Source organism: Fulmarus glacialis, unplaced genomic scaffold (assembly GCF_000690835.1).
Source record: "Fulmarus glacialis isolate BGI_N327 unplaced genomic scaffold, ASM69083v1 scaffold21628, whole genome shotgun sequence".
Classification (NCBI taxonomy): domain Eukaryota; kingdom Metazoa; phylum Chordata; class Aves; order Procellariiformes; family Procellariidae; genus Fulmarus; species Fulmarus glacialis.
Genome location: NW_009230414.1, coordinates 73 through 14,216, shown reverse-complemented (window position 1 = coordinate 14,216; position 14,144 = coordinate 73). Strand labels below are relative to the sequence as shown.

The window sequence follows — 14,144 nt, the reverse complement described above, 5'->3', positions numbered from 1 at the left end:
GGGCGGGGGAGCGGCCCTGCCGGGCGGGAACCGCCCGTTTGCCGGGTCCTGCCGGAGCTTCCAACCGTTTGCCGTGGGGGTTTTTCATGGCTGTGGGATTTGGATTTTTCCGGCCCACGACATTTCGGTGGCGGCGCGGCAGAGCTCAAAGGCGTGCTGTCTGCGGGAGCACCGCTCCGTAAAGTCCTGCTATGTATATGTATAGATAGATATAAAGAATTATGCTGACTACCTGCTGGCAATGCTGTGGAGTATTATGTTTGTTAAACACCAGTGAGGAGGTGTTAAGTGTTTTGCGTTTGGTGCAAGAGAAGACCTATTCTAAATAGGCTGTTTGGGAATAGATACAGAAAAAGCTTTTCAGGTTATTAAGTCACCCATATGTTTGGTAGTAGAAATGTGCTAGGATGCAACTTTAAATAGATACTGGGATTATTCTTGCAGAAAGGTTAAAAACATGCAACTGATACTTTAGGAAATGGAAGATACGTTGGACAGTTGCTTTGAAGTTGTTATCATGGAAAGGTCAGGTGCACAGCAGCCCTCTGCATCCTCAGAAAGAAGAGCAGTCGGAGAGGCCGAGGACAGGGACCCAGCAGAGAGGCCTCTGCTTTCAGAAGCTCCAGGCACTGGGCAGTCAGAGGAGGGCGGTCAGCAGCAGTTCTCTCTGGAGCAGTCGGCTCTGGAGAAACGGGAGCAGTCAAGTTTAGCACAGTGGGAATTACCCAGCAAAGGACTAGGCAATCAAGAAGTGATCGGAAGTAACGACCAAGATGTATTTGAGCCAGATGCCCCATTCAGCGCATCATCTGAGAGCACACCTGAGTATGAATGACTTTTCATGTGCTGACAGTATTACGTCGGATAGCTCTTTAAAAAGTGTGTAATACTGTTTCAGCTTTAAAGTAGACTGTCTTTCCAGCTCAAAAATCTATGGTTATTCTGCGTTGCAGTGTTTCAATAAAATCATCTCAGGGTAAACTTGAGTTATTTTATTTATTTGTTTGTTTTGAGAAGCATATTAGGAATTAATTTTGGTTTTAATTTTAGGAAGCATGAGTGAGGGCAATGAAGCTCTTAGGAGGACTAGGGCTAACTTTGATGAAACTATCCAGTCTGAGAAGTTATGTCTTGATCAGGAGCATTTGCCTGGGAAAGCAGTTCAACAGGATTACCACATGCCTGATGTCGTAACTGTCAGAGTACAAACAGGTAAATGCTGTTTTTAAATATGTATCAATATATATAATCGTGCTTTAATCTCAATCTGTTACAGAAAGAAACAATATTTCTATCTTGAAACTTCCATTTTAACAGGTTCTGATTCATTCCAAGATGTAGTTGTAAAAATTGAAAGACCTACCTATCATAAACCATTTCTGGGTGGATATAAGAACAGGATAACAGGAGTGGAATTTCATAATGCAGGATCACAAACGGTACCCAAAAACCGACCTGACAAAGGAATTAAATAGGGAAACACAGGTAATGCCTTTGTAGTGTCTTTTTAGAATGTTGTTTTTGGCAAAGAGAATAGAATGTTGACACAATTATTTCCAATAGGAATGAGGAAGTAGATCAGAAATAAGTGTGCAATTGAAAGTATTTAGTGGATTAGTATCATTAGTCTTGTGAGTTTTGTTATAATAGCTAATTTTGCCACTTATTGTAATGAGGAAAAAAATCTCTGTATATTTTGTTATAATCTGACATGCATTTTTTTCCCCAGACGGTTTTTGAAAAAAATAGGCCACAACAGACAAAAAATACAACATCAACACAGATGACTAAAACTGGCCTGTATGTGTCAAATATGGCTGACAAACTATTAAGTCCTGGAAAGTATCTTACAGCGGAAGAATACCATAAACGTAGACTTGAAGCAGTAAGTTCTCATCTGTTTGAAACTGTATTATGAAGTAATATCTGAATATTTAATGAGTGTTCAGAGTGTTCAAAGAGTGAATTTAACAGTGAACTGGAAAATGTCTGTTTAATCTTCACATTTTGTAATCCTTCAGATACGGGGGAAGCATGTGTCTGCTCATTTACCATATTAGTGTTTTTAATGACATTTGAGACCTTGTGGTTTCTTAAATATTAAGAATTGTGATTTTACTGGTTTCTGTCTTACAGTGACAATTAAGCTTCTGTATAGAGCGTTAGGGATTAAAATAGGCTTGTCCCTATGGCATTCTCATGGTCTCTTTAGAAGGACCTAATCTAGAGACTAGATACAAGGAGGAAATTTTTTACAATGAGGGTGGTGAAACACTGGAAGAAGTTGCCCAGAGAGGAGGTAGATGCCCCAGCCCGGGAAACGTTCAAGGGCAGTTTGGACGGGGCTCTGAGCAACCTGACCTAGTTGAAGATGTCCCTGCCTATGGCAGGGGGGTTGGACTAGATGACCTTTAAAGGTCAATTCCAACCCAAACTATCCTCTGATTCTATATGCTTAATGTATGGCCTCAAATGGATAGAGTATTGGGTTAGGATTTAGGAGACCTGCATTCAGCTTATGAGTTTTGTGGGTTTTGGGTTTGTTTATTTGTTTTAACAGGCCTGACAGGTTATCTTTGGCATACTGTTCTGTTTTGGATTGTGTTCAAGCTCCTGCTTTGGCATTAAGGTAGAACCTGGCTGTCCAAACACATGCAAAGGGCCTGTGGAGTTTTTTGGTGCTCTGAATCGCCTCATGTAGGCGATTCTGATGACAGATTCTGTATAGTCATTGAGCAGAAGATGCCATTTATGCATTCCAAATTGCTTTTTGAAAACCACATATTCAGTGACTGCACGCCTAACTTAAGTACACCCAGCATCATGTTAGGCGGGGCACTGCTTTGTAAATGGTCTAGTTGTTAATTTGATTGCTTAAAATAGACAGTCTGAATCTAACTAAATGGAGAAACCGTTGGTTCCCCACGTGTCAAAGTAGGATAATTGTATTGACATGGTTGGCAAGATGCTTTGAAATCTTGTGGGTAGAAGTTTTCTGTAAGAACTTATTTGGTCAGCATCAGCTGATGGCAATAAGCATCTTGTAGAAGTGGAACCCAAATAGGTAGCCACTTTCTCAGGACTGCCAATATGTTTTACTCTGATCATTACTGCCACTTACTGAAATCTGTAATGCATCTGTAGGTAATCTATGATGCACGGTAGAGAGACATCAGCTTGGTGTTGGTTCAAGTTGATGGATTTGCACAGTGCAGTGCAGTTCTATATTGAAATACTAGCTGAAGACATATTCAAGAGAAATGTTAGGTTAAGATGTCTCTAGAGACAGTATAACTGTATTAATGTGGTTTTGTGCTTGACAGCCTTCAATGTTGAACAATACTAATTAGTTCATGGTATTCACCTGGCTAAACTGCTTGTGGTGCAAATGCTAACTCAGCTGGCAAAAGCTCAGCCTCGTGCGTTGTGCTCCCTTAACTTAGTATAGATATTTCCCTAGTCTATAATGACCACAGTTTTGGAAGGTGGATTTTTTAATTTTCTGTTTTAAGTTCTGTCATAACAGCATTGGTAATTTAACTTCTTTTTTTAATAAATAAAGTGCAATTGATTTTGTGTGTATGTGTGTTGATTTTTGTATTTAGAAATTTGAAAGAAATTTTGCAAATATGTGTCTAAATTCCCAATCTAGACACTATATAAATGGATAGTAAAATGAGGACCTCTGCCCACAATGCTGAAGAGAAAAGAATAAAAACAATGCATGGCAAAAGGCATTTTTTCAGGAGAGATTTGAAAAAGAAAAATAGACTTTGTAATTGCAGTTTATACTTTAACTTGATTATTTGAACCTAGTTTCTCGACTGTACTCACTGATTAAACTCCTGCAGTTACCTAAATAAATAACCATACCAGTGTTTGGACTAATAGTACATGACTGGTTTTGTAACATTTAAATTAGTTTGAGTACAAGACAAATGTTAGAAAATGTAGTTAAGTAGCTAGAAAAAATAACAGTCAACAAAAAAAAAAATTATGCTATATTGTTTTAAATTCCTGATTCTTTGGTATTGTATCACATATAGGTAATAGTATTACAGACATATTTCCGTCGTTGGCATGCTATAAATGTAGTACAAAATCTGAGGGAAGAAAAGAGGTTAAGGCTGGCATGGGAGGCACAAGACGAGTTACGGAGAAAAAAAGAGAAAGAAGAAAAAATGAGAAGGGAGCACGAACGAAGACTGAACCCTAAAACAAAAGAAGACTTTGAGCTACTGTACCATGCTTTAGAATGTAAGTTTTTTTCTTAAAGGGATACTCTTCAATCAGCAAAAGAGTACAGTTTGTTTAAAACAAACTCTTCTGGTTTTGACATGTTTCTATAGATACTTCCTTGATTTTTTTGACTTACAGTGGAATTTCTTTCATTTTTAAAGAATTATTTGACTTTCATATATTTCTAGAAGCAGAAAAGGCCTTGACTCTGTGTAAGCACTGTTTAGCAATAACTAAAACATCCCTGTGTTATCAACGCTGTTTTCATCACAAATCCAAAACAGCACCATACAAGCTACTATGAAGAAAATTAACTCTATCCCAGCCAAAACCAGCACACCTTTTTAGGAAATAATCAGCTTGTAGAATAATGCTATTTTGCAGGGTTGTTGGTTTTTTGTTTTGTTTTGGGTTTTTTTTGTTTTGTTTTTTTCATTCATTGCTAATGTTAAGGTCAGCTAGAGGAACAGGAACTGGTTTTTTGGATCAGAGTTACTTTAATCTTTTTACTTTACATTTTGGATGCTAAAAATAATACCATGAAGAAATTACTATTAAGATCCATCATTCGTCATTTAATATAGACATTTTTTATAATGGATTAAATTTTTGCCCAGAATTTTACAATATATGACTGAGGTTATTCCTTTTGTCCTAGTCTTCTCATACTTTTTTCCTTTCTAATTATCCCATGTTTCACAAAACCGTGTTGTCAAAATTTTAAAAATCCATTAGGAGTCCTAGAGGGCATCCTGAAAGACTTACTTTTCCTATTGGAGTGGATGGTGTCTAATATAGGCAAGCACCTCTAAACTTTCCTGGAAAAATAAGGTGAATACTGCAGATAATTGGCATAACTTACAGGAGAATAATGTTGCAAATGTAACAAAAAAACTAGAGTATGTCCTTTTGGAAAAACAAAAACAATAGAAGGCAGTGGACTTCTACCAGCCTATAATGAAACTGCAAGAGTTCTTTTCAGAATGCTTCCTTTTAAGCAAGATGCTTGCATTGTGACTTGTAACAAATTATATGTTATCTAAGGCTACAGCGCTTGCTTATGGTATAACTTCAGTGGTTTGGACATTACTGTCCCTATAGCAGAACTGGCCTAATTGATTACCTGCTTCATTACAAAGCTATTACCTGACCTACCTTAAACTATCCCAGCTGTTTCTTCCATGGTAAACTGGGCATAAATTTGGTGGTGTGTGTTATTCGTAGGTTTTAGGATCATGATTCAAGAATTCCCAACTTATATGCTAATATTTTAATACTGTCATACTTTGTGTGGCATTGAACAAATCATTTTGTCTGAATGTATAAATGACTTATAAATATTACTGTTTGTGATAAATGTAAAAATTATTACTGGTCTTAAACTTCAGAATTTTGGGAATGGTATCTTCATGAGATTTGTGTTTTGTTAGAGGTTGTTTTCCCCACCCCGCCTTTTTCTTCATAGATACTTAGCTTTTCACTTCACAAGAATCAAGCTCTTTTAAAGGTGTGTCTGACTACCTAATTAAAAGCCAAGGTACTCAAATAAAATTTTTTTCCTCTCCACTTATGGAAAGTGCTACTATTTGGTATCTCATTTCCTGCAATATTTTCTTTAAAGAAATGCTTCCTAGCTAATGTTCTATCAAATGTATGATCTACTTTTTTTTAAAGTAAGTGTGATGAGTCTTATTTGCAATAGAAACAACAAAGCTCAGTTAAAGTTGTGAATAAGTGCTGATATTCCCTATATTTTTAGATTTAAAATTTGTGGTTATATAAGTGTCTCTTTTGCTTAATTTAATGTCATTGGATTCACAAATAATAAATCTTTCAGCTTTACATGTTCAGGAATTTAATATCTAGTCAACCTGAAAAAGCATGTGCCACTTCAAAACTGGAACAGAACAAACTCCAGTGTTTGAAATGTCTTTTTAACGTTTAGTTAAAAATAGTGGTCTGGTATTAATCTTTTTGGTTTGTTTTTGTTTACCAGTGTTGACTACATGGAGACTTGCAGTCATGCTCTTTATTTTAATAGAGCTTAGTGGTTCTAGGAAGTTGGTGGGTTTTTTTTCTACCTGCATCTGAAACTACTTTTACATTCTTGTAGTGTCAACAGTCTACACAAGCTAAATCATTGTGACAGTAATAGAATGAGACTATTGTCCTCTAGAGATCTGTGAAGGTTATCGCTGCTGATCACAACAGGGGGATACTATTACAGGGTCAGCCAGTACAAGCAATTCCTGTTGGTACCAAAACTTGCCTGTTGACTGTATGGTGCAAATGAGATGTATCTGTATATTCAGTGTATCTGCATATAGAGACATCGATTATTTATTTGAAAAGCATGAACTACTTTGTTTTATGAAAACTGGAATAAAAATTATAATGAGTAAAATCTCTGTAGAACAGATAATCTAAGAGGAATGTTTTTAACTTGATTGCATGTGTGTGGTGAATCAGGAGGTGAGTATTGATGATAACTGACAGCTTCTTCATTTCTGTAAGTACAAAATTGCTTACTGTATTTATTAGCTCTACCTTTGAAGTTGCTGCCCCCTTCAGGCATATAAAATTTCATGTAAATTAATTCTATACAGTGCTTTTGTTTGCTGAAATGACTTTATTTAAAAATGCATCTTTGGGTACTCAGAACTTGTTAGACAGCTGTCATATTAATACCAACGCTTGGAAAGCCTTAAGGAAATGAATTGAAATATTTTAAAATGGAAAACATAAGGTATTGTAGATAAGAAAGCCACAGGCAGAAAATAAACTTTCTTCCTTTCCCTCCTCCTGCCTCTAATCTTACCTCATAGAGGATGTTACAGGCTTTTTCAGTAAGTGCGCATCACTTACTGGATTGTTTTCTTTACGTTGAGTTTTGCTTTTGCATAACTGTTCTGGAACAATAACAACACTTTGAGATATTATTCAGGAATGTTGAAGTGTCGGATCAGATAAAATTCCCTACAAAACTCCAGATGTATTTGAAATGGAACAGACTCTTCAGAAAAGCCAAGAATTGTTACAATGTATGCAAAGGAAAACACTATTCAGTAAACACAATTTCATTTTACTAACAGATTTCTGTAAGGGCATATAGTCTGTGTATCAGCACTTGGAGTCAAAAAATGGGTACTACAAAATAAACCATGATAGACACATATGTATACATCTATATTTTTCTGTCATTAAGTAGTCTAACTTACAATTGTAAGTGCAGCAGGTACCTGTGGTTTGGTGATTTGACCCTAAGAGTCAGAACACCAGATTCTTATACAGCATGTACTGATTCACATGCTGCTGTCATTATTATCTTGTGGTTTGCATGCCACTTCCACTTGAAGGGTTCTGTTGTAGAAGAGGAAGGGGAGAGTAAAGCAATGACTGTCTAATTATTAATGCGCATCCATCCGCCTTAGATGGCAAAAGATGATACTACTCAAATATTCAGTGTAAAACCTGGAGTGCTAAACGTGACTGTCAGTCAAGTTTTATCTCAGTTTTGGAGGACTTCAAGCTTCTTTAGATTTTACTCACTTATGCAGGGAGAAGCAGTAATATTCTCAGCACTGAGTACTAGTGCTACCACAGTAAGATGCTGTCCTTAATCTGTTGAGAAGATCTCCATGGTATCTTTTCTTGTGACTTTGATGAGCAATTGTTTAAAAAGTTCCTATTGCTCATACCTTTTGGAGCTGCTTGAGTCTCAAACAGTTATTGTAGATGCAAAATTGTGAAGAAATCTTTTCATCACACGTTTCCATGGAAGCTAAATTCTTTTTCTCACATAGAGCTCCTTTTTCTCCTAACCCATCGTTGAGTTTGGAGTACGAATTGGCAGTTTGGGATTGATGTACACACACATACTCTCACACAACATCTGTATAATTTACATTCATTTCTGGGCCATTTTGCGTGTATTGAAAATATGCGTAACAATCAATTCCCTAACATAGAAACTGGCTTTTAATGATACTGAAAATTAATTACATTATTTCTTAAATATAAAAGTAGAAGTTTCACTGGAAAACATCTTGTAAAAAATACCCAAAATATTTGTATCTATAGTATGGAGGCAGGAGGAGACTGAACGGATTAACAGAACTCTTACTGGAGCTGAAAGAAAGGCAGCATTTTGTGGACTTCTGGAACAAGAGGCACAGCTGATTTCTTCCATTGGGAGACACAAACTAAATGCAGATGAGGGGAATCAACAAAAAGCAATACTGCACTTTCTGGATAAGGTCAGTGATGTAATTTTAGGCTGAATATAAAGAATACCAAAGTACAGGAACAGCAAAGACATCTGCAAACTACCTGCCAAAAGTCATTTTTGTAGCTTTAACCATTAATCATGTGAATGCTAATGTTATAAATATCCAAATTATCTAGTTGTCCATGTCAATACAGTTCAGTAAATTTCTTTTTCCAAGCTGAGAATTTCTTAGTTCTGTGACTGATGGAAGGACTAACAGTGCATCATTAAGACTACTAACTACCTGTGTCTATGGTTAGTCTCAGGTGTGTATATATAATATAAAAAAACAGCACTAGTGGAAGAATTTTGTATTATGTAACTATTCTGCGTAAAAAAAACATGATTCTGATGGCACTGTTAACAGCATTAAAAGCTCAAATTCTGACAATTCAGAATGGTTAATTTGAGGTTATAAAGCATCAGGATATTGCATACCATTCTATATTTTGTATTGTGTGCATTACAGTGATGTAGGAATTCGTGCATGAAGCTATGCTCTTTCCTAATCTGTTTTTGAAACTTTAAAAATCTGCCTATTAGCTTCTCTTTCAAAAATACTCAGTTTCACTAATCAAAACTAATCATAGAATCATAGAATAGTTTGGATTGGAAGGGACCTTTGAAGGTCATCTAGTCCAACCACATGCAAGGAACAGGGACATCTTCAACTAGATCAGGTGGCTCAGAGGCCCGTCCAACCTGACCTTGAATGTTTCCAGGATGGGCATCTACAACCTCACTGGGTAAGCTGTTCCAGTGTTTCAGCACTCTCATTGTAAAAAATGTCTTCCTTAATGACTAAGTGATTTTTCCTCTGGTATGTTCTGTTCATTATTTTCTATAGTGAAAAGTTTGCTATTGCATTTAAACTTAAATGCAAACGTTTAAGCAAGTATTTGTAAAATTAAACTTTAACCCTGCAGAATGGATTAATTTATTCTTTTATTTTAATTCTTCCCTCAGAAATGTTACCCTTCAGGAACTAGATTTGTCACTTATTTCCCCATTGAGCACAGGCCTCTGGTCATCATATGTCTGTCTTTAAAGAAAGCATTTATTCTGTTCTCATGTACAGGACAGAAACCCGGAAGAGCTTTGACTGAATCTTATATCATATTGAACTCAGTTATTAATTCACTAGTTTCAGTTGCGTTAGAACTTGAGATTTTATTCTTGTGTAATCTTGGAGATGAAATTTAATGCAATTGTTCTTTTGGCATTCATCTATAAAACAAAGATGAGAATTCATTCATACACAAAGATCATTTAGAATGGCATTAGATTCAATGGCACCTTAATGTAAAAGACAAAAAAAAGTCCTTTTAAGAGGACTTCCCAGTAATCCATCCTCTCAGAAAAAAACCAAATAGTTTATTTTCTGGCTGTTTTCATGGTATGTGACATAATTATGAAAAGAAATACTACAACAGAAATAGCTTTTTTACTTTTTTTTTTTTTTTAATTTTGACTATTTAGTGTTCAAAAGTAAAAATGGCAGTTTTGTCCAAAAGAGACTTTTTTTCATTCTTTTTATTACTGATGTATGGGAACTGGACTGTAAAAAGTGATTTGATAAAATCTATTACCTTTCTTCATTATGAACAAATAACTTATCTGAAATGTTGGTGGAACTGTTACCAAGCTTATTGCTGTGATGTGATTGTATTTTCCGTTACTGCTTTCAAGAGTGCAAAAAACCAGAAAACTAAATATTTAGGAATGATATCAAAACCTTGAATCATTTCTGTGTTAAATGTTTGCTTCTACTATTTACAATCTATTCTGTTATCTTCTCAGGAAAAAAAGCCTGGAACAGTCAAAGCAAATATTTCTCTTTTAACTGACTCTCTATCTTTATTTTTCCTTTAAGGACTGCTTTCCAATGACCTACCGTATATAGATTACTTCCAGTATATATTCTCACAAGTTGTACAGTTTTCTTACATCTAGGAATCAGAAGCAAAATGTTCTTCAGTACCAGAATTCTTAGTGACAATTGATGTTTGGAGATTCAGGAGACACATGAGAGGCAAGAGATGCTCTCTCTTTCCAAACAGTGGACATGTTTCTGAAGCACTTACTACTGATTTATTTATTCATATTTTAAATTTATAAATTATGTTTTTCATTAAAGAGACTGGTTTATTTTTAATTTGAAAATCTAGTGAGCTTCTGAGCTACTGCAACTTTTTCTTTTCATGTTTTTTTAATCATGTCAGCTATAGGGTTTTGAGCGTTGTTCTAATCTGTTGACATAGATAGCAGCCTAACTCAGAGGTAAAGAAAGTAACAATTTCTGCAGTTGTTAAAAAATAAAATAAATAAAAAATAAGTTTGGAAATCTCAAAATTAAATGGATGGTTTGTTATGACTGTAACAGTGCAATTTCAACACTTCAAACTGTAGTATGAAATTTATTGTTGGAGTGCTAGATCATAGATTATTCAGTTATTTCTTGAACTTTGAGCTGATAATGTTAATCCGGACACTTGCCAGTTAAAGTTGAAATAACACCTTTCACATCTGAAGACTGCAAGCATTTCACTTTGCTGCAATAGCCAATGTGATACAAAACTTGCTTCTCCATGGAAACCTTCATTCCCTTCTTTGCTACTTTAAGCATGTACCTCCTCACACGTGTGCTTTTACAATGGTTGCTACTGGTTGTGTGTGCACTACATTCTAGGGGGCTCTTTTTTCCACTGAGCTCATTCTTCTTCAGCATTTGTATTTTGAAGAGGAAGTACTTGATTAAGCTTTTACACAGCAATCATATTTTCTTAAAGGAATTTGTGTAATTATTAACTATCGCTCAGTTCATACCTTTCATGATTTGTGCTATTTTTGTACCCATTCCATTGATGATTTTTTTTTTTTTTTTTTTTACTTTTATTATTTTCTTACCTTTTTCCCTCTGTGTCTGTGGTGGTGTATCTCTCTCCTCAGGTGCTTCTTTCTGCTTTCATGCATTGGCAGCAGAGTGCAGTTACAGTGTGTGTGTGTGTATATATATATATAGTATATATATAGTGCTGTCTGAAGTAATACAGATAACAGGATTATTGTAAATTCTGCAGCACTGCCAGCAGACTAAGAGGCAAGAAAAAGCTGGCAAAAAATCTCCAAGTTTTAGTTCTCTCACGTTAATCTTGAATACATGAAAATAGTCCTGAAATCAGAGAGCTTGTGATTCTTTCTGAAATACTGGAAATCTTCGTATTGATAAGACCTCTGTATTTGTTTTTCAGTAAAAAGCTGCATAATTTCTTTCTTTTTAAATTATTGTCTTTTATGTAATACCCAGTTATGATGAGGTAGTAAGTGATTTCATTGAAGAGGATCAAATGTAGGTACTGAATTAACTACTCTGTGGAAAATGGTGATTTTTTGCCAGTCTACCATACAAAGGAGTTACAGCATGATATAGCTTCTAAGTTGGTGGGGGTTCTTTTGTTGTTTGCTTGGCTTTTTTGGGTTTTTTTAGAATTTCTAGTACTATACAAAGATAATGAAACAAAGTAATGAAGTTACAGTAGAATGCTCCCTTTTTACGACAGAGAAAACTGCCTCTTTCTAGTTTTGCAGAAGTTCAAAGATTTCACTAAGGAATTAAGAGTTTTATTTTTTACTAATGTCTGGTTTTGCTATTGCATTTCTTAATCAGTTTTGGCTCTGAATTGTGACCTCTGATTAACAATACCTCCTTTAATTACAGTTCCACCCCCACTGATAATGTAATTATTCAGTGTTAAATCCTTTTTTCAATTATTTTGTCTTTCTTTTGCTTACCTAACTTTATAATTTATTTATTTAAAAGTGAGGAAAGCTCTGTTTTTGATTGTGGTGGTGACTAATCATATCTGTTCTAACTGTCTAATATTCTTGGTATTTTTATGACTTATCGCCATAGCAAGCCTGTATATTTGGCTTGATTTGAAATGATTACGTCAATGCTGGGGTCATAGCCAGAAAACTACTAGGCATGTGAATGCTGCGTGAAGTGTTGCTGTAGTTAACTCGCACTGAGACTGCAAAGTGAAGTTCACAAGTGTTTGTGAACGCTCAAGTTCCAAATACAGTGAAAGAGAATAATTCATGCACAGAATGAGGTTCCAAATAGCTGCCGCAATTAAGGAAAGGGAGTGGAGTTAGGTAATGATGGGGAGAGGGTTTTGAATACTATCTTTCTATTGAATTTCGATACCTATCTCCCTATGTAACAGTGTGGTTTGCAACCAAAGCCAGTCCTCTTGAAAGAGGAGAATGGTTGGACTTTTCAAACTGAGCTGACACCATGTAACTTCTCACTGTCTATAGAAGTTAAAGACAGGCAAAGAGACAATTGAAATAGCAGGCATCTGGTATGTGGTTAAGTTAGCAAACAAGAAGATAGGTGAAGTATCCGATAAGCTGTAAACTCATACTCTGCCTTAGTCAGGTTTAACAAAGTCTGTGCATTCTATCCATCTGTATAGCTAGCATCAATAGAACAGTTCCCTGGAGATATTTCGTACTGCAGTAGACTCTGAGGCCTTGAATTTGCAATCTTTACACAGTCAACAGTCCCATTGATTTTTTTACTGGTAGTTTAGAGGGATTTATGACTGCAAGATGAAATACAGAGCAAATGTATTCTAACACTACTGTTAGTAAATTCATTTTAAAGAAGTAGAGCATATCCCTGTAGGAGAATATTATTTACTTTTAATATACTCCAAGTCAAAATTTTCATGACCTGCAACTTTAAACAAAGTGTGCGATTGAACACTTGGTCTGGTGGAAAAGGTACTGTATAAATATCGACAATAGAATTTGCCTTTGTATTAGTCAAGCATTAATGTTAAGTCCCTATTTGCTTTGGTGAAACTTGATGTAACATAATGCTCTTGTTCAGCTGCTGATCAGGTTATAATAGCTCAGTTATACAAATTGTTTCTGAAGTGTGCACAACCTAAGAGATGGAAAGCATATGATGGAAAAATCACTGAAATGGATACACAGGACACACTCCGTGCCAGAGAACTATTTGAAATTTACCGCAGCATTAGCATGAATGACATCCCAAAAGATGAGAGAATAGATGTGCTGTTAACACTCAGACGTACAGTGAAGGTATGTTTTATTTTTCTATTTATGTTTAGCTTGAATCTGTACTTCCCAAAGATACAGTGACTTAATTATGTTGACACATAAGCAATGCTTCTTCGGGCAATCAGGTGCCAGGATGATCAGCTGGCAGCAAGAGAAAGCTTAGTGTACCACCTGGCATGACAGTGTAACTTACATTCCAGATATACTCTAAATTCATATTTCACTTTGTGATGTGCCCATTTTTTTCAAGTTGTGTTAGAATTTTAACCCCATGGTTTTAGACTTTTTTTGTATATTAATACATAATACAATGTTAGTACAAAGTTTAGCTTAATATTTATAACAACTTGACGAAAACCATGGCAGAGATGTAAGTGACTATTACTATTTTTTTTTTTTTTCCTCAGTTCTTTGAAATGTCTGTTAGGAACCTTATCTCTCTGTTGGTTTGGGTTACCGGTTTTATGGCTGGCAAATACTGATTTTTTTTTTTTTTTTTTTTTCTTTGCCCCTCACTCCCCACCCCCACTGCTGCTGCCAGTGT

At 35.6% G+C, this 14,144-nt stretch overlaps 1 protein-coding gene across 1 annotated transcript; it reads left to right on the top strand.

The window, feature by feature from the left end:
- Positions 1–478: 478 nt before the first annotated feature.
- LOC104072510 (IQ and ubiquitin-like domain-containing protein) lies at positions 479–13,621 on the top strand (the record flags this gene model as incomplete). Its single annotated transcript, XM_009584220.1, is given in 9 exon segments — positions 479–825; positions 954–976; positions 1,051–1,212; positions 1,318–1,471; positions 1,473–1,485; positions 1,730–1,885; positions 4,047–4,257; positions 8,320–8,495; positions 13,451–13,621. Coding segments are annotated over 9 exon segments (1,413 nt in total), but the record flags the coding sequence as incomplete, so codon positions are not given.
- Positions 13,622–14,144: the final 523 nt, after the last annotated feature.